This window comes from Dicentrarchus labrax, unplaced genomic scaffold (genome assembly GCF_905237075.1).
Source record: "Dicentrarchus labrax unplaced genomic scaffold, dlabrax2021, whole genome shotgun sequence".
Classification (NCBI taxonomy): Eukaryota; Metazoa; Chordata; class Actinopteri; family Moronidae; genus Dicentrarchus; species Dicentrarchus labrax.
In genome coordinates, this window is record NW_026136702.1 from 14,019,732 (window position 1) to 14,047,340 (window position 27,609).

Genomic DNA, 27,609 nt, shown 5'->3' on the forward strand with positions numbered 1-27,609 from the left:
AATGCACGCTTTTTTTTGTCATGTGTACAACAGGAGGAGATGTTTAAACACTGAACAGTAAATAATTTGGCCAGTCAAGCTAAAATACCATAAAACTAAGCCTGTGAATTATTCATAATCTCACATTTAACAGACCTGCAAGCTTTTTTTAAATTTTTTTATAACAAAACACTTCATATTAAATAGAGAGGACAACCAGGGAGGCTTTGGAGGAGATGGGGAGGAGGGGGGGGGAGGGGGGGGGGGGGGTCTCCTGATGTCATCTTCCCCTGCAGGGGGGGGCTTCGTATCCTCAGCTTTTCAGCACAGACTCGGGGCTCGGCTGCATCCACCTCTCTGCTTTCATCCCTCCCTCCCTCCCACTCGTCTCCCCACGCTCTGGCATCCAGCTCTGGTATGAAGTCATCGGAGCGGTCTCTGAGTCTGACCCCCCCTCAGGCTTGTTCCAGGCTCCTCACCAAAACCCACGACCCCTTTATAGGCTTTGTGGAGAGGCAGGGAGGGGCATGGAGAACTGGGGGGGAGGAGAAGAGAAAAGAGCACATTGAGAAATGGTAGAAAGTGTTGTTTTTGGATGGAAATTCTTATAATCACAGCAAACCGGTATGTGTGATTGTGTTATTATTATCAGTAGAGTGTTACTGTCTCTTGTGCACACCTTGAATGAAGTTTTATGGTATGGTTATCCTTTTCTCCTTAGTGTCTGCTGTTGCCTTTGTTTGAGCTGGCATGTAGTTTAGCGGTTGTTTGAAAGTTGGAAATGAGTTCCTGGAAAAATCAGATTTCAAAATAAGCTCCTCAGCTACGACATTAAGTATTGTAATGACATGTGGCTTCTCTGGATCGTGCTGGAGATCATATCAGAGAGGTGGGGTGATGGGGTGCACCCAAAGGAGATGGATTATGGGTAGAGGTGTCTCTCTCTTACATAGCTGGAAATTCTGTAGAATTTGTGCGCTTTTGCTGCTGTGTGTGTGTGTGTGTGTGTGTGTATTTCGTGCATACTAGCAAAATTGAAAAAAACGTGTGTGTAAATGATTGTCATTTAGATAAGTACTAGCTTCATTGCCATCGACCTCCATTTTACAGTCCATTTAGTCCCTATGGAGATGTTTGAAGAGACAAATAATCCCACTGGAATCACATACAAGGCAGTCATGTGCATAATGTCTGTTAAGTGTGCATTACAATTCATCTGACAGCGTTATTCTTTGCTGTGGTAGTGGCATTGTAATCCCATTTCCAGTTAGTGCCTCCTGCCCCACGCTCATGCATAAGTCAATGTGTGTTTAACATTCAAATCATGCCTTGAGTACACGACGTGTCACACTGTAGGAGACAGTTGTTTTTATTTCTGTTGCAGTGCAGTATTCAGTTTGAGTTAGCGTGTGATTTTTATTCATGTATGCACGTCAGACCAAGGCCAAGGCTTTTGGCGGCGTTTTTTGCGTGTGTGAATGAAAAGGGACATTAACGAAGCTCCGCGGCCGCTGCTGTCTCTGTTGCACGTCAGAAGACGAGCACAACGGGGTCAAAAGGCTGAGTGGGGATCCGGGATCGTGCAAGCCTTACGTGTGTGTGACTGAGTGGGTGTGTAAATGGAGGGGTGAGCGTGAGTGACAGAACATTTCTAAATGGGACTTCTTGCATGTGAACCCTCTGTTTCCAAGAGTTGGTAAAGCATGCAAACATTTAACACGGTTAAAACATGCACCAACAAGCGCACGCATGCAAGCACGCACACACAAACACAATATGACCCACCTCTGCTTCTTCTGCTGGCTTAGCTGTAATATTAATGTGGAGGCAGGGACTCGGAGGACTGAGTGACAGGGAGATGAAGAGTGTTTGTTAAACAATGGCAAGCGCCTTGTGTGACAGATTAGCCTCACATCTGACGTTGTACATCTTTTCCGTCTTGTTACTTGCTGCTCGCAATTGTCTCTGTAGTCCTGTAAAAGAAAAGTCATACACTACATCAGGCTAAAGTAGAGTTTTATGAAATGTATTAGCAGTTAAAAGAACTACATAATTGTATCCTTACTCGAGGTTCATTTAGTGAAGTTTCTATATGTTTTACCCATTTAGAATTTTTTACCAGTCAAGTTTTATTCAATGTAAGGTCTTTATAAGCTTCTGCTGGGGTGGTATTATATTTGTTCTAAAATCCCCGGCTTAATTCCTAAATCCCTCTGTTACAGTGAATCTGGCGTTGTGTGCATAGTCTGGCAAGTATGGCAAATGGAGGAACATTAGAATTTGAAAGTCAAACATTGTTTAGTTTGAGACAAACAGAACTCTGTGATTTACTTTCCTGTCGGGATTAGATCGGCAAACCCTGAGTACACACCTCTGCCCCCGTCTCTCTGTTTGAGGTTGACTTTATGGGGATGAGAGATCTGCTGCACTGAGACCTAGAGTCCCTTGAGAGCTGGGATAGAAGAATGAGAGGAGTGGATGAGGTTGGGGAAAGAAGCCAGGGGATCACGTATACTCTATAGGCTACTGCCCTTGACATGAGTGTGTGTGGGTGGGTGTGTGTGTGTGTGTGTCTGTGTATTGGCTCTGATCATTTTCTCCTCATTTTAAACAGCTCAAGTCTCAGAAAGAGACTGTTAACCTTGCAGTGGTATACTAAATTAAGAATGATCTACGCACATTCTGACTTTTACAGATGAATATTTTCCGATTTGGACATCTAGGAAAATAGTGTCCATATTACATAAGCATGTGTGCCTTAGGAAATGAATGACACCCATATTCGAAATGATTGTAGAACTTGATGCCTTTATAACAGCAACACCCTGCCTGATAAAATCAAAATGGGCTTCAAAAATCAGTTCTTTTTCCAATTCTCAGCTTTGATTTAATAATTCATCTTTATAGTTGCTTTTAGATCTCTGTACCGGCTCGCCCTTGCCTCCTCTCCTTTCCCGTTTTAATTTCCTTTTTACATAAAGCTGACTAATGTTCCTCTGACCTTACCCAAAGAAAAACGCTCTCAGTCATCTGCGCAATTGGTTTTGGAGCCAGTGTCATCAGCTTTTTCCTGTCATCTTGTGAAAACAGCAGAATACTCCGCTACCTCTCTGATCTCTTCCTACTCTAATTACACAACTGTGATTAAACAAGAAATTAGTGCCAATGACGGACATGCCTGAACAGTTTCCACGGGCCCTCTGTAAGATATTCAGGAAGTTTTTCTCAATATGCTGATATATTAAGACTTTCTTCACCGTCTAAAATATGTATTACTGCCCCTCGCTATGGTTAGCTCTGAGATTAGATTTGGATGGAAATGGACACTTCCTCACCTTACATCTGTTTTCATGCATTAATAAACAGGGATCCTCTGCAGTAGGGATCAGGTTTCAGCCACAGTGACATGAAATGAGACATGCAGGCAGCCAGGTTGGTTGGTACACCGTCAGTCATGTGTTGAACATCACCTTGGTTAAACAAAATGATAAATGTATACCATTAATTACATCTTTATGTATGGTTTATGGCCAAGGCATAATATAAAACACTGCAGCATAATAGCAAATAGATTTTTTTCACTATGGCATATTTGAATAAAGCGGAATGAGCTCCTGTTGTTTTCAGCTCAACAAGCATAAGGTTTTTGCAAGGCAAAGGTTGTAGGTGCTTTGGATTAACTGCTGTTACAAAAGGAACCCTCCCCCCCCCTTACACACACACGCCACACTCCCATGTTTTATTTTTCTCTGCAAAGAGGCAAATCCAGATTACAGAGCTTCTTTAAGTGAAGGAGATCAGATGAGCTTTAGGAAAGAGGGGGAAGGTGTTTTTTTTTTTTTTTTACTGACTGAATGGCCAAAGAAAACACTGACTTTCTGTATAAGTGTTGCATTTAACACTTATCCTTCTACTCTACAAGACAGGGGAATATTGATTATTCAGTGTTGTTCAGTTTCTTGAAATGACAAGAAGGAAAATGGGACAGACATTGCAGCTGGATTTCGTTATTCTGCAATCTCCATGCAATCCCTGTGTTGTAATTTTCAACATCCTCCAGTTAAGATACAGATAGCAGGACCGAGTGATCTCAAATCAAGGAGAGTGGGGCAGTGACAGTGAGCGCCACGAAGGCATCAAGGACATTTCAGAGTGAGTTGGGCAGCAGTTGCGTGGTGGCTCTGCTGCAAGCATGGGGCCTGGAGGATTAGTGTCCAATCACAGTGGATTTGATGTTTACTGACAGCACATGGGACTTAGCTGAGAGAACTGTATTTCATTTGTATTCATTGAAGCTGTGCTCCTTGCCTGGCCTCCCCTCCCCGTGCCGTGATTCTGGCAAAACTAAAACCTGTTGACGACAGTGCATCATCAACAGCTTCAGGTAGGTGACTCTTTAGGAGAGGGTGAGGGGGTTTGTGGGTGGACTCTAAATCATTGGCATCATCATCATCACCAGATATGCTTGTATCTGGTTCAGGTGACGTCACAGTGGGAAGTGGAATTAAAGAGGCTTTATTTAGATGTAATCCCTCATAGCAATCGGCAGAGCGAGTAAAATGTCCCAGAGAAGGGAGAGATAAACCCTATTGGATTAGTACAAGCCCCTGCCCATCCCAACCTATAACATAACCTATCCCCTCCTTTCATTTTTTTGGTTCTTTTTTTCTGAACGTTCAACTCAAGCATACATCCTGTTACCGTGTCTTCCGTGGAATAACTGTGCTACCTCTGCAGTGTACTGTGTTTGTGTGGTTTGGTGTAATGTTTTTGTGTGTGGTGTCCTCTTTCCTCGCGCACAACAAGACAGCATGACCAGAGATTAATTATTCAAGGACCAACAGCCAAAGGGGAGTCACCTGATAGTACGGACTTACAATATTACAACCTGATATCAGGTGAAACGGTAGACCCTGCTTCATCTTCTTTTCTGCTTGTTCTGCACCTCCCTCTCTCCGTTCCGCAGCTACAGTTCATGAAGACTTGAAAAAGAACTTTCAAAAACACAGCTACAAGTGGAATTTTTTTTTGTTTTGGGTGTTTACTTTTTCAATCCGTTAAAACTTTTGCTGCTTCTTCCTTTTTTGCCAATGCTTGTCACTAACAAACAGTTGAGTCTTGGTCGCTCCCACAGTTGGGACACATTAGGAGGGAATGAGGGTCAGTGGGACAGGGCTGAGAGTGTCTACGAGCAGCAGGCAAGAGTAGCTGGCCGGCGGAGCTCTCTGTCATACGGAGAGGGAGGAGGGTGGTACGAGCCTCCACCAGGAGTGCAGCCCCCTGACCTGGATTTGAAACGCGACCCGTATTCCTACCAAGACTCTCTCTACGGACAGGTTTACGCAGACCGACACGACCTAAGGGGGTTGAGGAAGGGCTCAGTGCCTGATCTAAATCATTACGAACGTGTACCAATGGCTCACCGAGGATCCATTCCGCATCAGGATTACTACTCTCATGACCCGGCTATGACTCCTCGGCCGCCTGAGGGCTTTTACCGGCCAGAACACCAGCCTCTGCCGCCTCACCCTCATCCACTCAGTAGGTCAGGCTCTCATTTCGGGATGGCTCCTGGGGCTCGTAATGTGTGGGATCAAGGTCAGGGAGGGAGAGCAGGACCTCAAGCCCCCGCATCGCCTCTACCTCCTCCTCCCCCTCCTCCAACCGCTCAGGAGTTGAACCGGGCTTACAGGGAACCTGGTGCTGTAACTGCTGCCAAAATGACGCCAGATGGCCAACGCATACCCTCCCGAGACCCATCTCCTGCTCACTATGGTATGGAGCATGCATCTCCTCGGTATGCCAGTGAGCCTCCACCTCTGACCGGTCAGTCTGTCTATACTGATGTTAATGGGCGCCCTTTGGATCCACAGCAGCAGGCTGCTACCTGTCTAGTAGTGGATCCAGCCAGTCAAGGTATGATTATGAGGCAAGAGACAGCCTCACCTTTCACCATTCAACAACAGCAGCAATTACAACAGCAGCAACAAATACAACAGCAGCAACTTCAACAACAACAATTGCAACAGCAACAAATACAACAGCAACAGTTACAACAACAGCAACTACAGCAGCAACAATTACAACAGCAACAGCTTCAACAACAACAGTTACAGCAAGAACAGTTGCAGCAGCATCTGCAACAGCAACAATCCCTGCCACCCCCACCTACCATGCCCATCTCTGACCCTAACTTTTCTATGGCAGCTCCACTTCCCACTCCACCTGCCCCAGTGCAGACCGCAGCAGTTTCCCCAGCAGTGCCTGTCCCCATGCAGGCTGTTCTAACTTCAGTTCCTCCTCCCCCAGTCACTCCACTTCCTGCTCCTCTTCCTGCTCCTACCCCCACTGCGCCACAGACGCCTTTGCCTGTGGACCCCAAGAAGAACGTTGATCCTGAATTCCTTGCCCTGCTGCGAAATGAGGGCCTCTCAGAGAGCACCATCTCCTCAGTTATCCAGCAGGGATTTGACTCCACTAGCATGCTGGCTGTTATGGAGGAGAACGATGTCCGCACCGTTGCCCCCAACCTTGGCCAGGCTCGTGTACTATTTCGCGTGGTCCACAACTGTAAGCGGCCGGCTGAGGCTCTGCCAGTTCCCTCCCAACCTCAAACACCCATGCGAGGCCGCTCTAATAGCTTTAGTCATCGTTCAGACATCTACTCCCAGCAGCACCACCATCCACCACACCCTCCACAGGCTTTGACCGTGGACCCCCAGTTGATGCCCCCACATTCTCCTGGGGCCATGCAGACCATCTCCCCAAGGATGGGAGAAGTTATGGGTAGGAGGCCGAGCAGTGCCCCCTCTCAGCACCTCCTGGAAGCCTCTGGAGGCTACCCAGGCCAACCACCTCGCTCCCCAGGACCATACGCTGGAGCCATTATGCCTGTTCAATCAAGACCCATGTCTGCCTACTCTTCTGGGATGACAATGCCAGGGATGCACATGCAGGGTATGCAGATAATGCCACAGCAGATGACTGGGTCAATGCCAGCCATAGCAGGGTCTATGCACTCCATGCAAGGTATGCCACAGCAGATGCCCGTGTCCATGCCAGCTTTACCACAGCCACCACAACAGGTACCAAAAGCTTACTCTACAAATTACACAGTGCCCATGGAGCTGATGAAGAGGGACAGGAACTTACTGCCATTGTCACCCATGCATAGCCCTCACCCCAGTCCTCAGCAGATGCGTAAGGGTGGTGGAACTGCACCAGACAATGCCCTTGTCCCTATGGGAGCACCAGGCCAAGGCCAAGGTGCCCTGGTTGCTAACCAGAAGCTAAGTCGCCGCACAGGTCCACCAGTCATCGTGTCCACTATGGCATCTCCAGATACAAGTAAATCCTTTTTTCTCCTTCTGTCCTCACCATTTGCTGTTTGTCTGATTTCTTGATACATTTGGTCTTGCTTTCTCTTGGCTGTTGCACATGTTTATAATAGATAAGAAAATGGATTTGTGCTGGAGTTCATTTTTTGCATGGTTTATGTAAGACACAATTTCCCATTCCTCTCATTGCTTTGAATAGCTCCACAACGCAGTGTTGCTGTGGGTTAAAAATCATATCATGTTTTCACAATCTCGCTGACATTCTTAAGAACCATTCAGGATATTGAAAGCAACAACTTAGTTGTTTGCTTGGTTCTTTGAAAGATGAAAAGAAACCCACTAATCATTGTGATGAATCATTATTACATGCCATCTTTGTCTGGAGTTTTGAGATTTTTTTGTATTCTGTTTTCCATCATTCAGCTGAGTGGTATGTGAGAGTTATTTAGCTGTATGTGGTTACTGGTGTGTGATGCCTGATGCTTGACTGTAGGAAAGTCCAAACACAATGAGATTATTAATTGAGAATTATTTTTAATCGCTTTATCTTTTTGGTTAGTGTTGTCATTTGTTTTCTGTCCTGTGTTTGTTGTCATTACATCAACAATGGAGAAATGTTGTGTCTTTTCTTCTCATCTCGGTGGAGCGAAATCTCAAAGTTGCTGTCTCTCTCTTTTCCAAAACTGTTGTCAGGATTATGATTAAAACCGTAAAAGGATGACTTTCCATCCCTGTCCTACTTTTGGTTTCTGCATTTGACATGATGCTGAAATGATACTTGCATCCTGCTTCCTTGTCTGCTTATCTCTGTGAGAGCCAGATTTGTCAAAATTCCATATATTTTGTGTGAAATCCTTTTATTATTTCAGTAATCTCATGCAGTTCTCTTGTCAGAATGACACATTTCCCCATTAAATACAAGACAAAATGGCACTGATGAGGCATAGTATAGGGGATTTGGGAGGAACAGCTGTCAGCACCCTTTCTGATACCTTTTAAATGTTAACAACTGTGCTTCATGTTACACTCTGTCAGCCAGTACATTCATGTGTGAACAGTTCACATTAACACTTCTCTGACCAGAAAAGTCAGATACTGTGTGCTGTAGTGTTAACAGTCTGGGAGCATAAGGTGTCCAGGCAAGCATGTGTGTTAGTTTGGAATGATGTGCATCTGTACACAATATGTGCTCGCATTTGCCACAATAATATTTTTTTCCCCTCATTTAGCTCTTATTGATTGTATATATGTAATGCCCTTGATAAGTAATTGGAGAAAAAGCGTTTGCCACTTTTTAAAATCATATAATCTGCCTCAGTGATACAGCATTTATAAAGTGGGATGATGGTGATTGCAGCATTAGTTGTATGTAGCTCTTTAGCTGCAGTATCATTGTAACTGCAGCTGTTTTTGATGAAGTCCTTTCTGCTCTAACACACACCATCTCCCCACAGCCCCCAAGCCCCTGTTGTTGTAAACATGGATGTCTTATTGCATTATGATAATAAGGGTGCATCAGAGTAGCCTGGAAAGCCTTTACAGCCACTAAGGCTACACAGCCTTCCTTCAGTCCTGCTGTTGTCAAGGTGTACCACCGACCTTCATGAAATAGCAATTAACTTTGTCTAGTTCTTCGTTTAACAGATTTTCTCACAGGGATCATGCTTTACATTTGCCCGGTGTAGGCTGAGTTTCAATGGCTGCAAAAAATGTCATTGAATTTTTATTGGTGTCCCAAATTCATGTTTCGATTCCAGTCCTCCAAAAATAAAATGCTCGGGGCGCCCGGATGGCTCACATGGTAGGACTGGCTACCCGTGTACCATGGCTGTACCAAGGCTGAGTCCTTGCTGCAGTTCGACTCTGATGAGTGGCCCTTTGCTGTGTGTCATCCCCTCTGTCTCCCTCTCTTTCTCCCCTCTTTCGCCTTACTCTAAGGCTGTCACTATCGATTAAAAAAGGCAATAAAAAGCAATTTTTTTTTATAAAAAGGCATCTTTACTGTATAATGACCTGGATCAGTTACCCAGATCAGACTAAAGCTTTAATTCTGCATAATAAAACCTTCTTTTCACACCCATGACCTGATTAAAGTATATTTCAGACATTTTGGGCAATAAGGGCTGATTTCTCCATCAACATCCACTCACCGGAGGCTGACTGGCAGCATCACTGGACAGATAAAATCGAATTACAGTGCTGATGGCCGATGTGTGATTGTGTCATTTTCTCTGTGCAGGTTGTAATGAGAAGGGGAGGGGGGGGGTTAATCCTTCAGATCCTCCATTTCCACTGCTGCACTAATCCACCGATATTCTCATTGTGCTCAGACCAGCCTTCTGGTTTTCTGTGAGACTCTGTGAAGTACTGTACATAGTCAGTAGATCGGAATTGACTTTAATGGAGGCCAAAGCAGACTGGAAACAAATGATTTAACTGAGGCTGTGTTGTTGTCATCCCTGGGATTTTTTAGGCCCAAGAGAGCAGATATTGAAAGATCCCAATTGCTTGGCTGTCAAAACAGACTGCTCCTCTTAGCAGCAGACGGACACATGCTTTGGAAAGGATTTCTTCAAGTCTGCCACATACACATATATTGCATTGTTAGTACACACACACAGTCAGCAGAGTAGACCTCATTTGCATGTGGCTGACATTTGTTGCTTTGGTAATTTCATCTGTTAATGGACACAGCCGCAAAGCTGCTCTGAAAGCATATTCCTAAATTGTATGTTGCTAGGCAACGTGGGTTTTGGTAGTAATCGTAGGCAGATTTGCTTGTGGTTAAAGGGTCAGTCCATTGACAGAGAACGCTGCAAATTTACACGTTACTTGTTTTTACAAATTCGCTGGCTAATCTAATGCATCCGGAAAAAGCATTAATTAATCACATTCAGGCTTCTCTTGCCTTTTTTAAAAGAAAGACATTATATGCATAATGACCCAACAAAACAGGATTCAGCCTTCCAGTTAAAATTTCATGTTGATATTTTGTCAGGTAGACAAATGATATTGTAATATCAGCAGTAACACATTTTGCATTCCTTAAAATCCAATTAGTTATGAGCTTATGATATTCTGACAACCTCAGACAATCCATTAGATGCAGCAGTGAGTTTCACCCACGATCCAATTTTTTTTTTCTCTTAATAGCCGAAACACAGATGGTATGCCCCCATTCACCTCAGTATATGAAAGACCCTTTAGCAAGACCCCGCCTCTATATGACTGACTAGTACTCCCATCCCCCACACCAGCATAATCACGTAGATGTTACTGTGGAACTTCCATTCTTGTACTTCCACCCTGCGGAGTGTGTCGACTCCTGTGCGTGGACTCTGGCCAGGCGACCTGATGCCAGCTCAGGTCAGTTCTGCTCTGCGTGACATACTAGCCGCAATTCTTTTCCCTGCTTAGGCCTGACGTGATGATGGGGGAGGGGTTATGGCATATTAGTTCTGGAGATAGGAGATTATGTATTAAAGGGGGGCAGGTCAAAGTTACAGGCAGTTGTTGCACGGAGTGAGGGATTAAGGAAGCGAGAGAGGGAAAGAGATGTAGTCCTGCTACTGATGGATGATGAATGCTATTTGCTGGGCGGGGGAGGGGAAACTGGGCGTTGACAGCTGTCAGTCAACCTTGGACTGTCCATGGAGATGAGGAGTGCTGTCAGTGTTGCATACTAGACTTTGAGGGTCAAACTTTGGCCTTAATCTGGGCTGACAGTCAAAGGTTGTTTTAGTTATGCTGCTGGTCACTCTGTTCGCCGCACATAGTGATAGATATTTTCTCCTTCTGACGTGAGAGGGTGGCTTACCAGTGCCACAACCTTGAGTAATGCAGCCATTGGATTAAACTGAAAGGGATAGACACAGACATTATTATAATTGTGCCTTTGAACATCTAAAGCCTCTGCTGTTTCAGTTAGTGAAATTCAGTTTTATTCACCTTGCTGGGAGCTGTTAATTTTCTGCATAGGCAATAATAAGTGACTGGCAGTTGGAGTAGTTTCAAGGCTTGGATGACTATGAAACTCTTTTGATTGAATCATTAGTACAAACGATGAGCAACTGTGTTAGAACATACCTGGTTGTTTGATAAAAAGCACAAGCTTACTTTCATAAAAATGAAAGGAGAGGTGTTAACTGATGATGCCTTAAAGAGTAATTAGGTAAGAACATCCAGTCACTGAGCTAAAGAAATACAGTTTTTAGAAACCTCATGCATGCCATTCTGCCATTTAGCAGTTTATATCAACTCATTTTGGATTCTGGGACAATTTGGGATGAACTGAGTAACCATGGTGTGGGATTTTGTTCACAATTGTAATGAGAAAACATCTTTAATTTGCAACAGCTATGATTGGTGCCTCTGACTAGCTCCTACTCTATAGCAATTGGGGCCAAGGCTCATGGGTATTGGAGTATTTCGAGCCATCCGCCTGACCAAATTTGTGGTAAAGGCACGATTTCTCAAAAACAAAGTTGAAATAATTGAAGCTGATGGCTAACGTAAACCTTTCATTTAATTATCCAGGAGACTCATGTTTTTCTGTGTTGAGGAATATCATTACCAGATAACAGTTCTGTGCACCCTGTATGCAGGATGATGTGTGCAGTGTGTACACATGTGCATCTGTTGTGTCACACCAGATGTTCCTCTTAATATCAGGCAGTGATTTCCCTTTCCCCTCGTGAGTGTGTAAAGTCTCTGGTCTCTCTCTCTCTCACACTGCCAGGACTAGATCTATAAAAAATCTTCACTACTCATTTTCTCTTCATCTCTTTCTCTTGTTCTTTGTATAAATTGATCCCAGTTTGTCTTTGCCTCTCCCTCCCTACCTTCTGTAGAAAATTAATCTCGGTAGGAATTGATTTGGCTGTGACACCCTCCTAACTCAAAGAGTGTTTAGAGACATATTTCTCCCATTACCTCGATCTTCTCTTTTTCTCCCCCAAACGTCATACCCAGCTCAGCACATTCATTCATTCATGACTGTGGTTGTGGGTTACAGAGCCCGTCGGCAGGAAAATGAGGGAAATGAGGAAAGATGGGAGGTGATTGAACTCGACTGAAGACGGCAGAACAGAGGAGAAGATGGAGCAAGAAAGACTAAGGAATGGAGTTAAATACACACAGGGCTGTTTTAGATTAGATAGTGAGAGACTGCCTGCTGTAGAGGCAGTGATAGAAGTCTTAGAAATGGGTGGAGGAGTGAAAACGGGAGATTACACAAATTAAAACTCTGTCATGCCAACTTGGAGCAAGTGAAGGGAGGGTAGGGTAGCAGGAGGACATCTCAAGTCCATTTTTTTTGGGGGGGGGGGGTTGTTTTTATTATAAGAAAAAGAAACCCAACCTGAATCATCAGAGTCATGCCCATTTTTTGATATATATATATATATTTAAAAAATTCCTTATTGCCTCTGAGAGTGAACGACCCTGCCGGATTTGCTGCTTCTATTTTTCTGCTCGTCTGTTTGTTTGCCGACACGTTGTGTACAGAATACAGATAAAATGCTGCACAGGTGCCGTGCCGTGAAGGGAAACTGAAAAGGCGAAGTCTGACCATGGACGCAAAAAGCTCTTTCTGGCCTGGTTGCTGCATCCTTTCAGAGAGACTTGAAGTGATTAACTGCTGGTTGGGAGAGCAGAGGCGAAAGAAGGACAGACAGAAGAGGTCACACGCTCAAACATTTGCAGCTAAAAAAAAAAAAAAAAGATGATGAAGAAAAAGCAATAAAAATCCTCTCCTCGCCTCTCGTTTTCTTTCGCCTTCCCTTCTGTTCCCCTCTGTAGTGGCTATCTTTGGTCTATATTATTTGTCGTCCATAACCACATTATAATGACGACATCAGACTGTCTTACGCGTGGAGTCGGCTCAGTGGCAACAGTAAAACAACTGTGTCGCTAGTTCATTTACTACTGAACATCTGGCGATAAAATTCCACTTCCTGTTCATTTGTCACTCCAGAAGCCGTACAGGACGACAGAGAAACAAAACGTCTGTGGTAAAATATAAATGAATTAAGTCACACCAAATGTTCAACAATATTTCCTCAAATTACACTAAAAGATACCAACAATAAACAAACTTTGGTAAAAGGCACTTAAACTTTCCTTTACTCTGATTTCCTTTTTTGTGTGTTCTTTCCTCTCCTGTCATCTCCGCTTTCCTCTTCTTCCTTCTCCTTTTCCTCCCTTTCCTTCCCTTTCTCCTCTCCTCTCCTCACTTCTTCTTTCCTTTCCTCCCCTCTCATCTCCTATCCTCTCCTTTCGTCTTAGTGCCAACCAGGGAGTCACCCTGAATTATTCATTTTGAGAAAATGAAATCTTCACGGGTGTTAAACAGAGGAAGAAGAGGCAGGGCTGACCATGTTGTCTGTCTGTCTGTGTGTCTGTGTGTGTGTGTGTGTGTGTGTGTGTGTGTGTGTGTGTGTGTGTGTGTGTTTGTGAGACCAGGCGTTGCAGAACTTGACACTTTGCTTGGCTGTGTTTTAACAAAAGCGTGGGGGAGATATGTTTAGAGGTGCAGATGAATCTCATTTGCACCCGAGGAAAATATTATACATTTCTCAGTAGGCATGTCAGTCGTGTTCAGGATCACACAGGGCTGTAAATGGGATTGTGTTTCACAGTGTTTTTAGTCTCACACAGGGTGGAGGAGAACTGTGTTTGTGTGTCTATATGTGTGTGTAAGTAGCCATCACTGAATATTTGTATTATTATTATTTTTTTTTTAGCTATTTGGCCCAAACACACATTACATTTCTGAGCAGGCTAAAGTTTAGATAGCCAGTTGCTGGATGAATCAATATCACACAATGTAGTGTGTGTGTGTGTGTGAGTGAGTGTGAGTGTGTGTTTGCGTGTGTGTGTGCGCATATTTGTTCATGCATTGGTCCACTGTTTCATTTTTCATGGATGCATGTTCACACATTATTTGTCTAAGCCTGCAGCATACATGAGGGGTGTAATAAGCAACGCCTCCCCCCATTCATCCCCCATCCTCTATGTCTCTCTCTCTCTCACACACACATACACCCACTCGCTCGCTCACATCCTCTCTTTACATCTCTTTCTCTCTCTCTAATCAGGCCAGTTGGCTCAAGTCGCAGTGAAAGAAGAAGGTGGAGGAGGAGAGTGATGGTGTTTGAGAGGTGGAGCAATGCACAGACGGGGCTTGAATGGGAGAACAAGAATTTATGTGCCGAGATCGCCTTGCAAAAAAAAAAAAAAAAACACAAACAAGAAAAAAAAACTCAACATCTGTTGTCCACCTGCAGCTGTACCATCTCTCTTTCTCCCTCGTTTTTTTTTTTTTTTTCACTGCCCTTCTTCTCCTCTCACCAGTCTCTCTTTCTCATTCGTGCTTCAATCATTTGGCAATAGCACATCACGTAGATCACAGGAGGCAGATGGGATGGTGAATTTTAGAGGTCAAATTATTCTGTAGGCCTTTCTCCCTCCAGTGCTCCCTTTACATGAATGAGGCTTTTTTACTCCAGGCCTGGGTTTGTGGGCTCTGGTTACGTGTTGTAACCAAACCCCCTCAATGGAGCCCTTTTAAATTCACTGCACTCCTATTGAGCTTACAGTAAATACATGCAGTACACTACAATACGGACAGTATGTACAATACTGCAGCATGTTAAACTACCTCCAGTACATTGGTTTTGTTCTTTATTAGGTCAAAACTTTAAAACTTTGCTGTCTTTTGCTTACTGTCACTTTTCTTAGAGTTTAAAATCTTGGTTTGTCACAGTGGTGCTGAGTCATTCGTTTGTTCTTTTTGTTCTTTCAGTCATTAGAGGGCTGCAGCGAACAATTAGTTTCATTGTTGAAATCTAAATCTGTTGGTTAACAGTGAAAATGTCAATCACGACTTCCCAGAACCGAACGTGACGTCTTCAGTTTGCTTGGTTTGTCTTGAACCAAAAAGATATTCAATGTACAGTGACACAAATGGAGTGAAGCAGCAAATCTTCACGTTTGAGAAGCTTGAATCAGAGAACCTCTGGCATTTCTGCTTCATAAATGACTCGAGCGATTAACAGATTATAAAAATTGTTGTCGATTCATAATCTGCTGAACATTCAGCACTAATACACGAGTTGTTTATCCATACTGGATACTGGAGTGTGATACTGATATTGATATTGAGATGATAGAACATCTTTTTAACATGACAAACATGATTGGGATGCTTTTGATTTGTGTTTTTTTTTTTTTTTACATATTAAGTGGGACATTCTAGTTCCACTAAACCCACTTTCTCTCTGGAGGACAAGCTATTTATTGGAGACACTTTTTCTAAATTACCTCAAACCTAGTTTAGTATTCCTGTACGGTTTCTTGTAACTCTCATCGTCGACATAAATTCCAGTACTGATATATCTGAAATAAGCTAATATTGGCAGATTTATCCATCCAGCTCTGTCTACAAACTGCACTGAACCAGGATCATTCACTCATCTGGTCTTTGAGCTGTGTGACACTTCTATGTCCTTGTTTAATGTTAAGAAGCAGTACCAACATCCAAAAAAAGAACAACAAATAGATCAACTGGTAACCATATGTTTTTCTGACACAGATTCTTCACACTTGTGGTGGAGACAATAAAGATACAATAAAGCAGGATGTGTTACTGTAGAACTATATATATATATATATATATATATATATATATATATATATATATATATATATATATATATGAATTTTAAAGATGGCAGTAACACTAACAAATAATTATAATTGAATAACTGCAATACATTAAAGGCCAAAAATATTGTTAACTTGTTTGAGCTTTATTGTGCAGAATGATGAGTGTGCTGCATTTGATACTAGAACACCATTTCACATTGATCTGCTGAAAGGGGAACAATTAGTGGGGAGGCAAATTGTGGTCTGGTATGCAACTTACAAGTGCAGCAACACTGAGAATGGACTTGTCAGTAAACTAGGAGACATCTTTTGTCCAGTAGTTAAACTTTAGAAATGAACAACATCTGCATATTGACAGGTTCTGGGGAGGAGTAGATGCAATGTAAGTGCAAGAATTTGAATTTTATTAGACATAGACTAAAACAATTACTATTACAGGTATTTAAAACCTGTCTGGAGGAGATCTTTAAACTTAAATTTAGATACAGATGAAGCCCAGACGATTCAATAATTATTAACATAGTTAAAGATTGATTGTTTTGGCTCTAAAGAATTAAAAAGCTGAACTGTTTGCACCAGCTGGCAGATTTTCGGACTGCATCTTCCCTCTAGAAAAGCACCGTTGTGTCTGCATATGATGACCCGACGGCCTGGGCAGACTTCTTAACCTTTATTATGAAAATCCCTTTTAAGGCGTCTGTCGGAGCGTAGTAGTAAACATGCTAATCTGTTACTCATGTGCTTGAGTTTAAATCGCAGGATCAATTAGACTCCTGGAAGGATTTTCCTAAGTGTTTAAGTAAGTTCACATGTAGCAATCGACTGCGATTCACCCCTCTGCTGAAAGAGGAACACACTTCCTGCTTGTTCTTTCTCCCCAGAGAGTTCAGTAGCAGGTGTGTGTGTGTGTGTGTGTGTGTGTGTGTGTGTGTGTGTGTGTGTGTGTGTGTGTGTGTGTGTGTGTGTGTGTGTGTGTGTGTGTGTGTGTGTGTGTGTGTGTGTGTGTGTGTGTGTGTGTGTCTAGAGATTTTTACATATGGGAATTAATTTAGCAACTGGAGGATTTTCTGTTAAAAAAGGATGTTCACAGATGTTTGTGCTATACTAAAAGATTACCCAGGGTTTTGTGTGTCATTTTTCCCAGCGTCAGTGCTCACTTGAGCTTCTACCTTCGTCCTTTTTTAATTAAAACCTGTGTACGTCTTGATCTTCTCTGCAAGCGTGACAAGTGTTGATGTGGAATGCTGAGCAACATTCCCGCACCGAAGCCCTAGCAATGGGGCACTCAATGGCTGATGGTTGATCGGCAAAAACCAATCAACTTGTGCCCGCGTTAAAGAGCGAAGGGATCGAGCAGTATCAAAAATCGCAGACTGGGAGCGTGAAGGAGAGTTTGTGAGCAAGAGGGAGTGAGACTGAGAAAAAGGGGGGTGGGAAGAGAAAGGGGCTGGCACTCATAGACCGTTGAGGGCCAGATCACAAATAATAAAACAGAAAGGCACGGAGGGAGGGAAGGAGGGAGGGCAGGGAAAAAAAAGAGGGAAGGAAAATATGTTGAGCGAAAGGGGAAGGTCGGAGAGAATGGAAGAAGGAGTCGTACGTGTGCCAGGACCGCTGCACCTCTCGCTGTGACTGGTGCTCTTCAAGGATTTTTTTCTCCCCCCCCTCTAGTGCGTCTCTTTTATTTACCTCCCTCGTTTCTTTTCTCCGCATAGCTGTGGTACCGGCTTGTCTTTTTTCGTCTTTTCCATTTTTCTCCCCCCACCCCTTCCTCTCTCTCTCTCTCTCTCTCTCTCTCTCTCTCTCTCTCTCTGTCTTTCTGTGACTCGCAACAAAAGGCTGATGGAGTGAGCCTGACGTCTGAATGAATAGCCCAAACCTGCCGTGAAGGGAGAGAAGAGGGTGACGGAGCAGGGAAGAGGAGGCTGAGGAGAAAAGATACAAATGATCTGGCTGAAGAGGCGGAAAGAGGAGAGCTCAAAGTAGTGCTGATTGCTGGCTGAAAACGAGTTCCAGTTTTTTTTTTTTCTTTCCTCCCCCTCTTTGGAGATTAAAGGAGTTGAAGGCTTTAACCACACGGGGGGTGACGACCGTAGTTCTCGCTCTCCTCTGTCCTCCCTCCCCCCCCTCCCCCCTCACCCACTGCCCTCCTGTGCCACCTTCCATTCCTCCCCCCCCCTCAAGAGTACCAGTCGTCTGAAAAAGAGAAATGGAGGTTCTGGGGGTGAGGTGACGAAGGAGGACAGATTTGGAAACAAGCTGTGGGAGAGCAAGAGAAGACGGTAGGGAGGCTGGAGGAGGAGGTAGAGAGGAGAGGATAACCCCAGGGCATACTGTGTGAGAATCCCCTCAACCCCACTTTTTTTTTGTCCTCCCTCTCCACTACATATCCTCTGCCATGTGCAGCTCCTGATTTGAAGAATGTGGAGACAGCATTTCCCAGGCAAGGAGCATGTTTCACATTGTCTTGTGCTTATATGTATGTGTGTGTGTGTGTGTGTGTGTGTGTGTGTGTGTGTGTGTGTGTGTGTGTGTGTGTGTGTGTGCAACCATCAGGGGTAATAATAAAAAGCTGTGGTGTGTGTGTAATGGCGAGAGGTTGGGGGGGGGAGGGAGTTGGATTTGGCTTTAAGGCTAATGAGCCTCTTATGTTTTTGCAATGAAGTGTGTCATGAAAACAGTGTGTGTGTGTGTAGGTGTGTGTGTGTGTGTGTGTGTGTGTGTGTGTGTGTGTGTGTGTGTGTGTGTGTGTGTGTGTGTGTGTGTGTGTGGCGCGCACATGAGGGCAGGCACCCATGTGAGTGTGTCAGTGTTTCCTTGGTCTGAAACCACATGACTCTGCACAGCAGCAAGAGGAGGGTGAGATTAGATGGGTTGTCATTTGATGGGTCAAAGGTCACAGAAGAATGGGCATACAAGTGGCCCTGTGTGAGGGTTAATGGTTGCTCTTGTGTGTGAATGCTGTCTGTCACAGGGTATGTATTTGGGCACGTACTGTGGAGACAAAGATGTATTTGGGGCTCGTTATTTTTGGTTTTTGGTTTTTGATGCTTAAAAAAACAACTGGAAACGATAAAAAAAAAAAACAATCTGTAATATCCTGGTGAAAAAAATCATTAAAATATAATTTGGCCCACAAAACACTTGTTATCATAATCAGCAGCTAACTCTCCTTGTTTTTCTCAGAGCTGTCAACATCACAAAAATACCTTGTTTACTGTAAACTAACTGTAATCAGTGTTGTCGTATCAGAGTGGTAAACAAAATCCTGCCAGAAACCAATGTGCTTAAACCAATGTGCTTTTTTTTAAAATTACATATAATTTAGAATTTTCTGTTAGATGTCTTTCATACTTCTTGATTTTGCATCCATGGTTTGTAACTGTCAGTGCCTGTGTGGATGTAACACAGCTTAGATTCCTTATCTCCCTCGACCTGCACACACTCACTTTGTGTGTGTTTATGTGTGTGTGGTGTGTGTGCACATGTGAAGTAAATCTGGAGTGTGCGGTCCGCTGTTCATCAGCACTGACAGCTGCTTTTGTCTCAGGACCACAATTGTTTTTAGGCCTCGCGAGCGAAGCACAAAAGACAACGTTTAAAGAGGAGCTGGTGATGGATGGATGCTCTTCTCTCTCACTCTGTTTACCACTGACACCACCTGTGATATCTTTATGTCAGCATGTTTCGCTTCTTTTCTTCTCCTGGTCTCACTTCCACTTTTACATGTAATTTCGCCCTGCCTTTCTCTCTCACACTTTTATCTCTTCCCTCCCTCGCCCCTCTTGGCTGGGCGTTTGGGTGGTGATAAGTTTGGAGGAGAGGGAGGACAAACAAGGTCTTTGTGTGTCCACATAGTGGAACAAGAGACAGGCTGGGGTGGCGGCGGTGTAGCCGGGCGCTGATAGGGTCCGGTGGGGGCCTGGAGGAGGCAAGTCTGCCAAAAAAAAAGATTACACTTCCCCTCTTTTTCTACAGATGCCAGGGGATCGTAAACACACTCCAAAGTGGACACTCCCAAGAATACAGGCGTCAGATTCTTGTTAACATGTATGCACAGTTAGGGTAACATCGCTGTTACATTAAGTAGCGTGCAGGTGGACATGGACAGCCAGCACTTAAGAGACCAGACGTAGAGTAGAAGGGAGCATTGGCATTGAGAGCTGTGAATGCCCTTGGAAATATTATTCAACAAAATGTGTGACATCCTGATAATCACTGATCATTAATGGTTATCATCTGTGGGTGTGTGTGAAGCTAAGTGCAGCCAAACTCTGTGTGTCGGTGTGTGTGTGTGCACGCTCACAGTACTGAGCTGTGTTGGGCCACAGCGAGAATGTTTTTGTTCCTGATGCCTCCCTGGAAAATGCCGCAGAGAAACACCAACCGTGCCACTTAACGCCTGGACTTCAGACCTCCGTGTTTGGGTTGCCAGGTAGGGCGGCCTGTGGCACGTTGTCTTTTTGGGGGGCGAGAGTTGATGAAATCCAGCTTTTTTCCTTTCTCACTGGCTGCACTTGCCACAAAGAAAGCCCCACTGGGTTATCGGTGCGCACCCCCCCTCCCCTCCTCTCGCTCTCGGACTATCCCATCACTGAGGCCCCCAGCTTGGGAGTTGCTAGGTAACCAGAACCAGCTGTTGGTCCTAAGCCCGTTGAGCCCGTTTTGGCTCTGCGTCAACTGCAGAGTAGTTTTCTCTGAAAGCTTGCTGTGAACTCGGCGACCGCCACTGTGGTCCTGACATCATCGTGCCATGGAAAATCTTCCTCACTTCCTTTTGTTTTCACAGTTTTATTGTTCCACGGATGCTGCAACCCCGGTGTGAGAGCGTCCATGGCATGTATCACACCAGTTTGAGTCATTTAGGAGCATTTCATCACCTTTCTTCGACTAGCGGGAAGGAGGTGGGAAATGGAGCGAGAAAGGGCAAAAAGGAGAGTGAAAAGAATACGCTGGTGGGTGGCGAGGGCTTGCTAGAAGAACTCACCTGTAATTTATAGGATATAAAAGAGTCTCTAAAGTGTGTCGCTTCTCTGTGAGGCGAGGATACTAAACTGTCTCAGAGGGCTATTAACAGAGATTTGAGATGGCAGAGTACACGGTGTAATTATTCAGGAAATCACAATAGCGCAGGTAAGTTAATGCGACTCTGCAGTCCCAGAGTGGACCGTTTACCTTTTCAAAGTACGTAACAACCTCACAAACAAGCCGAAAGTAAATCTGAGGGGAGTGCATTGACTTCCAAGCGAAATAGTCTTTGTAAACCAACCGAGGCATGTTGGAGATCCGTGAAACCACAAAACCGAGAGCGCACAATCCGTCAGAAAGCAGAGGAATAAAGATAACTGATGTAGTGCAATGTTATTAAATAGCAATTCTGAAGATTGGTTTCCAAACCCGAGGGGAGAAACACAAGTTTGAGCTAAGGTTTATTTTCTTTCATTGATTGTTTGCGCTCTATTTAGGAAATGATCCTTCTCTCCCTGAAAACTCTGACTCATAGTGTCTGGCATCTTTCTGCTGCTGCCGAGCCGCTTTTCCAAGATCGCCCCTTCCAAACGAGAGAATTAGACACCAGATCGTAGTCACTAAGGAGAGACACATTTCTTTTGAGTTTCACTTAACGTTTAAAAAGATGACTTCTATTTCTGTTGTCAGAATCCAAAAAGGCTTTTTAGTTTGGAACATCTGTCATCCATTTGTGGTTGAAAGTATGCTCTTGCCAGCTATGCCAAAAGTTTTCATACTTCCTGTCCAATCATCCAGCTTGTGATTAGCGCTGGCTAAAGGATGATATCAACCTTAGTCCATTCAAGCTTCCCTCGAGGGATGTAACAATACATGACCTCCACTGGATAAGACTATCTGCTGTCACACTCAACACGGTTTAGATTTATTTAGTCAAGCTGTTGGCTTTGTTTCTTTATTACTTGCTGGCTTACAGACAATGCTGGCTGCTGTACTATGATAAATACTCTGGGTATGTACAATAACAGGAAATTGATACAAGCAATTTGCATTTTTATCCGAAAGCCTACCAGCCAAAATATCCTACTGCCTAATGTAAACCATCTTTAGACACGTTGTTCCTGCTGCTCACAGAAATTTACGTAACAGCAAATAGGCACTTGAAAAATGGCTCCGTGGTGCATTTTTGTCCCGCTTAGAAATGAGTCTGGTGTTCTGTCTGGTGTTGGGTGGGACCCTGTGGTTTGACAGGGAGAGGGCTGGCTCTGCTTTTGGTTTTCTAGAGTCCAGGTCTTTCTGCTGGATGGGGCGGCTGGGAAGCTGCTGCCAGAACTCCCCGGGCTGGTGCCGGTCCAACCGGGGAGGGAAACAGAGGGACAGGGAGAGGGAGGTGGATATAAACAGAGAGAAAGTGGCAAGAGAGGAGTTAAGTTAAGAAAAATAACCAGATGTGATCAGTTTTTTTTATTCTTTAGTAGCTGGCCTACAAGTGCTGCCTTGTGCCCTGTGTGTGTGTGTGTGTGTGTGTGTGTGTGTGTGTGTGTGTGTGTGTGTGTGTGTGTGTGTGTGTGTGTGTGTGTGTTCAGGTTCCTTTGCTAGGTTAATAATCCATAACTTGCCACCTGAAGAAGACCATAGACTAGTTTTGGTTTCTTTTGTCATAATTATACAATAACACATTCAGGATGTCAACATAACCCAAATCGTCATCCCATAATCAACAGATATAAACCTACTCACACACACACACACACCCACATATACATACGGGAGAGTAAAGGGTAAGAAGTCTCCGCTGGGTCAACACCAAATACTCACACAGTACCACATAGTAGCTCTGCAGGTCCAAGTGACTACAGTGCAGTGAATTTCCTTGAAGGCAGCCTCACTTTATCTGAGTAATACGGCTCATCTAGCTAGAAGAGTGGCAAACGACGGAAAATAATGTTCAGTTGTGGTCAAATGTGCATCTTGGAGGTGTTTCAAATACATCCCCAATATTTTTCTGAGCCGGGGCACAGCCAGCTGCTACATGTGGATTTAGCAAGAAGAAGAGAAGAAGAAATGTTTGCTTTGCGGCCTTTGTGAAATTAAATAAAGGAGTGACGGGCACACAGAGGACACAAGTGCACCTATACGCCGTCTGCTCGGCCCCGTTTCTACATAACCCGCCCCTCCTGGCACTGTTGGTGCACTTAAAGCCCGTCACTTTTTGATTAGTTTAAGAACTTCAGAATGCCGATGAAATGTAGCGTAGTTTACTTCTCACAATGAGAGGAGAGAGATTAAAGCCCCGAAAACTCATTAACTTTGATGTGTCAGACAATCCCTGGAGGGATGGTGACAAGAGGCCATTACAGAGCCTCAGTCAACAACACCTGTCCAACAGAGTGTGTGTTTCTTAGCGAGCACACATTCACCTTCACTCCATTCAAATGAACAAAACACACAATTGCACATGATAAACACCCCGCCGTTTTTTCTTCTTCGCTGGCTGAGCGACTGAGGGGGAAGATTAAGTTCTTTCCATCCAAAACCAACAAGATCCTTCAAATCACCAGCCAGGTATCCGAATCATTAAGACCCTCATTAACAGCCTTGTTAGGCGTTAATTATCCACAGATTCATCATGTGTTAAATGCTGTGCCACGTTCTGCCTTATTAGGCTGGAGAAAGGCTATTAGCCACCAGGAAATAATTAATCAGCAGCGTTTGACCTACTTCCTTCAAGTGACGCTGCTTTTTCCACCAGCTTCTTCTCGTCCACGTGTGTACAAATAAGCGACTGCACGTTTGTCTCTCCTTTCATCTCAGAGCGTGTTCTCCAGGCCTTGTCTGTTGGAGTAGCAGTGCATTTTCCTCGTGTGTGTGATTGTTGGATGATAGAAGTATTTCCTCCCTCAGCTGAGTCTGAGCTGTGATAATGAACTCTGTAGGAGTGTGATGAGGAGGCGCAGGGAGAGCTGTGGAGCCACAGGTGTGTTTGGCAAGCAGTCCCCACCCTCCTCTTGCTAACACACACACACACACACACACACACACACACACACACACACACACACACACACACACACACACACACACACACACACACACACACACACACACACACACACACACACACACACACACACACACAAACAGACACACACACACAGACACACACACAATGACTCCCTCCTGTGAGAATAATGCACGCTTTCAGCGTATACTCTAAAGATCGAGGTCACTTCTATCACATTATTTCTCTTAACCTTTTTCTTTCAAGTACCTTTTATTCTTTTCTCATCGTTCTTTCTTCCGATATGCCATTTAGGCTTTCATGAAGCACTGCTTTTATTAGGAACGCTGCACAATAATAATATTGTTAATGGCTGTATTGTAATGAAATATAATAAAAAAAGAAGAATCTCTTTATGTCTAGAGCATTTTATAAAACACAGTTATAAAGTTGCTCAGAAAAGCACTTATAAAACCCTCACCTCATAAAATCAACACTGAAGACAAAGTAAGCAAAACATAGAATATGAAAGCAGAGAGCTAATAATTTTTCCACTGGTTGGAACTGCTCAAAGAAGGCCTTTCCAAATGTGAAGAGCAGTGATCATATGTTGTCAAATTTGGATCAGACAGCAGTGATCTGACGGTGTGTACGGGTTAAAGGGATACTCCAGCGATTTAGTATTTTTAAGTTGGGGAACTTGCACAAAGATTGAAACCACACCTGGCCAAGATATCCTGATTGTTAGTGTCTAACTCCAGAAACGGTGTACACTTCATTTCCCAAACTGCAACTCAGTAGCTTCTTTCATTAGACCTGCCCTGCCTCTTAAATTCTCTGTTCTTTTAAACTCCACACTCCAGTTTGTAACGCAGGCTATCTGTTAAAAATGTCAGGTCTCAAACCCAAGTAGAGATAACCCTGACAACATTGTTTTCCCTCTCACATCACTGCCCCCCTGTTTTCCTAGTTCTTCATCTTTAGTTCTTCATCTTTAGATCTGTAACGTTTAGTCAGACACTGGCTGAAATGGAATATAATGTTCATTAGTATATCTTCCTTACTGTATAATCACCTGAAAATAAGAATTATTGTGTTTTTGTTAGAATGAGCCATTTTTATCTACAGAGGGAGCCGGTCCTCTTCCACGGAGGGCGCCACATTGAACCGCCATGTTCCTACAGTAGCCCAGAACGGACAGAGCAAACACTGGCTCTAGTTAAGGCCCTCTCATGTTTTCCACAGCCACTGTAGTTTCTCCATTGCGCTTGGAAGGCGGAGCTGTATTCAAATGGTTGCAATCTGCAACTTCACCCCTGAATCCTCCACACTGGTCCTTTTAATACCCAGGGCTGTGTACTGGCAAGAATCTGGCAATATAGGGGGTTAAGATTCAATATATTCCAATATATTGTGATACTGTAACCAAGGTGAGATATATATATATATATATATATATATAGACTTTACAGTAGCATGTGCATTTATATTTATCACAGTCCCTGTAACACCATAGCCCTCAGTTTACGTTTACAACACTGCTATCTAGCGGTTCGAGGTTTGAACACAAAAATCAATTTAGTGTTTTGAGAATCCATCACAAAACAAAATATTGTGATAGGATGTTTTTAGATATTTTATTACACCTGTATTAATACCTCGAGTGATGAACTCTTCTCCTACATGTCACCTCTGCTTGTAGAGATCTTTTAATACACACCTCAGTGTCTCGTCTCTGAGATGTCTGAATGCGGTTCACGTTGCTCTTTGGTTTGATAGAAGCAGAGAACTCCACCTGTTATTAGGAGAATTAACACCAAAAAATACAGTTTGTATGTCAGTTTGTCAAAGCTATGATATTAATGACACACTGCTGAGCTCTTTTTTTAATTAATCCTGTTCTCATTTCTAGTGCAGGTAGTCTTTTATTCATTATGTTGTGTAGGTGTGTTTGCGTGTCTAGGGCTGCTCGATTATTTTGGTCAGTGTGGAGGTCACCATTGTTTAACGCGATTACTCATTGACTTTGGAAACATCATGCATTTACTGAACTTAAAAAAGCCCACAGAGGTGGATGTAACCTGTAAAAGCTATAATTTGAATCTACAGTTAGCATAAGATTGCATTCAGAAGTTTGCTCGCTATAAAAGTAATGTCATTTTTACTTTTTGCAAAGACTAGTTTGTTCAACTTGGCCCGCATGATATTGAAATCTGGATGTCAAATGTAAGTGTCTACATATATTTAGTATTCATATAAGCAACACTCACAGTTACAGTTTGGAAAAATGCCATCATTGGCTTTTATTTATAAAGAGTTTAGTGCTCTAACTCTCACTAATCGGCTTCATCTGGACTGCGTGGGTGTGTTGTGATTGCATTTTTATTGACAGTGGCATGGCAACATCAGCCAACAAACACAACAACCAGCATCAAATTTAGATTCACATTTTGCTTAACTTTGATCGGTGCATGGAAATATCTGACATAAAACATTTTTTTTTCACAACTGAGCCCCGCCCAGGAGCGCAGAAATACAAAAATCTCTTGTAAAATGTCCAAAACTGTTTTCACAGAAACACTTGCCTTCATAGTAACAAGCTAAATGAGAAAAATAGTTTTTGTACGGGCCTTTAAATTGGTATACTTGTACCAGAAAATATACCATCTTCTTAAAACTTTGATCAGTGCAACCTTTTTGATCAACTGTGCAGAGCAGAAAAACTAACCCAGTGGTGCAGAATTGAAGCCCTGATAACTCAAACACTGCAACATTTGCACACACTTCTTTTATTTTTATTTCCATTATATGCATCGGATCTGTTTAAAGTACATATGTTAGCATGTTGTAGTCGTGTAGGTCACAAACACTGTCCTTCCCAAAACTGTAGGAGTAAGAGAGACAGACATAGAGCGAGCAGGCTTGGATGTCCTCTCCAGCAGCGCAGATGTCACTAAATAAAATATTTCATAATCCTGCCCAAATCCTCTAATCACCATGACAACAGGCAGCAGGGAGCCAGAGAGTGGTGGTGTGTGGACCCCCCCCTCCTTTTTCTTCTCCCTCTTTTTTCCCTCTTTTTTCTTTTAGTAGAATTCGTGTCCACACTGTCAGATTTTTCTCCCCTCAATATTACACTATTTTACATCACATTGATTTTTGGAAAAGTGAGTTATTTGGCACATTCACACACAGTCGACTGATTCAGTCGGTCTTTGAAGGAGTCGAGCGAGACGCTCGCTCAGTTCATCAATGCTGGTACATTTCTAGCTTCCAGCAGTTTGTGCCACTCTTCTCCCTGAAGGGCAACTGTATCACAACTCGACAACATGGCGAGGATAAAGATAGAAAGCCAGAAAAAACTGGAGATGACCACAAGTTTGAATTTGATTATCGAGTGCCTGCTGATTTAAAATAAAGAACGAGTCTGGTTCTGTTAAGGGTCTAAACTGTGCACACGGTGCAGACACACACTGGGGGCACACACTGAAGGCCTGCCGGCTTCTGTACGGTGATAGGATAATGGAGGTGATGACCTCATGGGGTGAAAGGACCTGTTGCCTGGTAACAGTGTGGATAACAGCAAGAGAGGGGGCATTCGTATCATCAGCATTGTGTATCTGTGTGTGTGTGATATCGACCAGTGTTGCCAGGTAA

The 27,609-nt window shown here is 43.6% G+C and overlaps 1 protein-coding gene and 1 long non-coding RNA gene across 8 annotated transcripts in view; one reads left to right on the forward strand and one right to left on the reverse strand.

Annotated features, from left to right (window-relative positions):
• Positions 1 to 27,609, forward strand: part of ctbp2a (C-terminal binding protein 2a) — a 64,463-nt gene that overhangs the window by 24,005 nt on the left and 12,849 nt on the right. For 2 of the 6 annotated variants that reach the window (XM_051378226.1, XM_051378235.1), the window contains exon 1: positions 4,633 to 7,326. The exons of 1 other annotated variant lie outside the window; for it this stretch is intronic. In XM_051378226.1, the coding sequence (XP_051234186.1) occupies positions 5,070 to 7,326 (2,257 nt within the window). In that variant the 5' untranslated portion in view covers positions 4,633 to 5,069. Of the gene's footprint in view, positions 1 to 4,632; positions 7,327 to 10,664; positions 10,683 to 17,497; positions 18,427 to 27,609 lie in introns of those variants that run through there. 3 more of the 6 variants (XM_051378262.1, XM_051378269.1, XM_051378253.1) reach the window with 3 other exon arrangements.
• Positions 327 to 24,210, reverse strand: LOC127351148 (uncharacterized). 2 transcript variants are annotated; one of them, XR_007880799.1, is made up of 5 exons: positions 23,673 to 24,210; positions 3,315 to 3,449; positions 1,765 to 2,431; positions 659 to 768; positions 327 to 514 (listed from the first exon to the last, which is right to left on the reverse strand). It is a non-coding gene; the product is annotated as an uncharacterized LOC127351148 (long non-coding RNA). The 2 variants fall into 2 exon arrangements; XR_007880798.1 differs by having other exon boundaries at positions 1,765 to 3,449.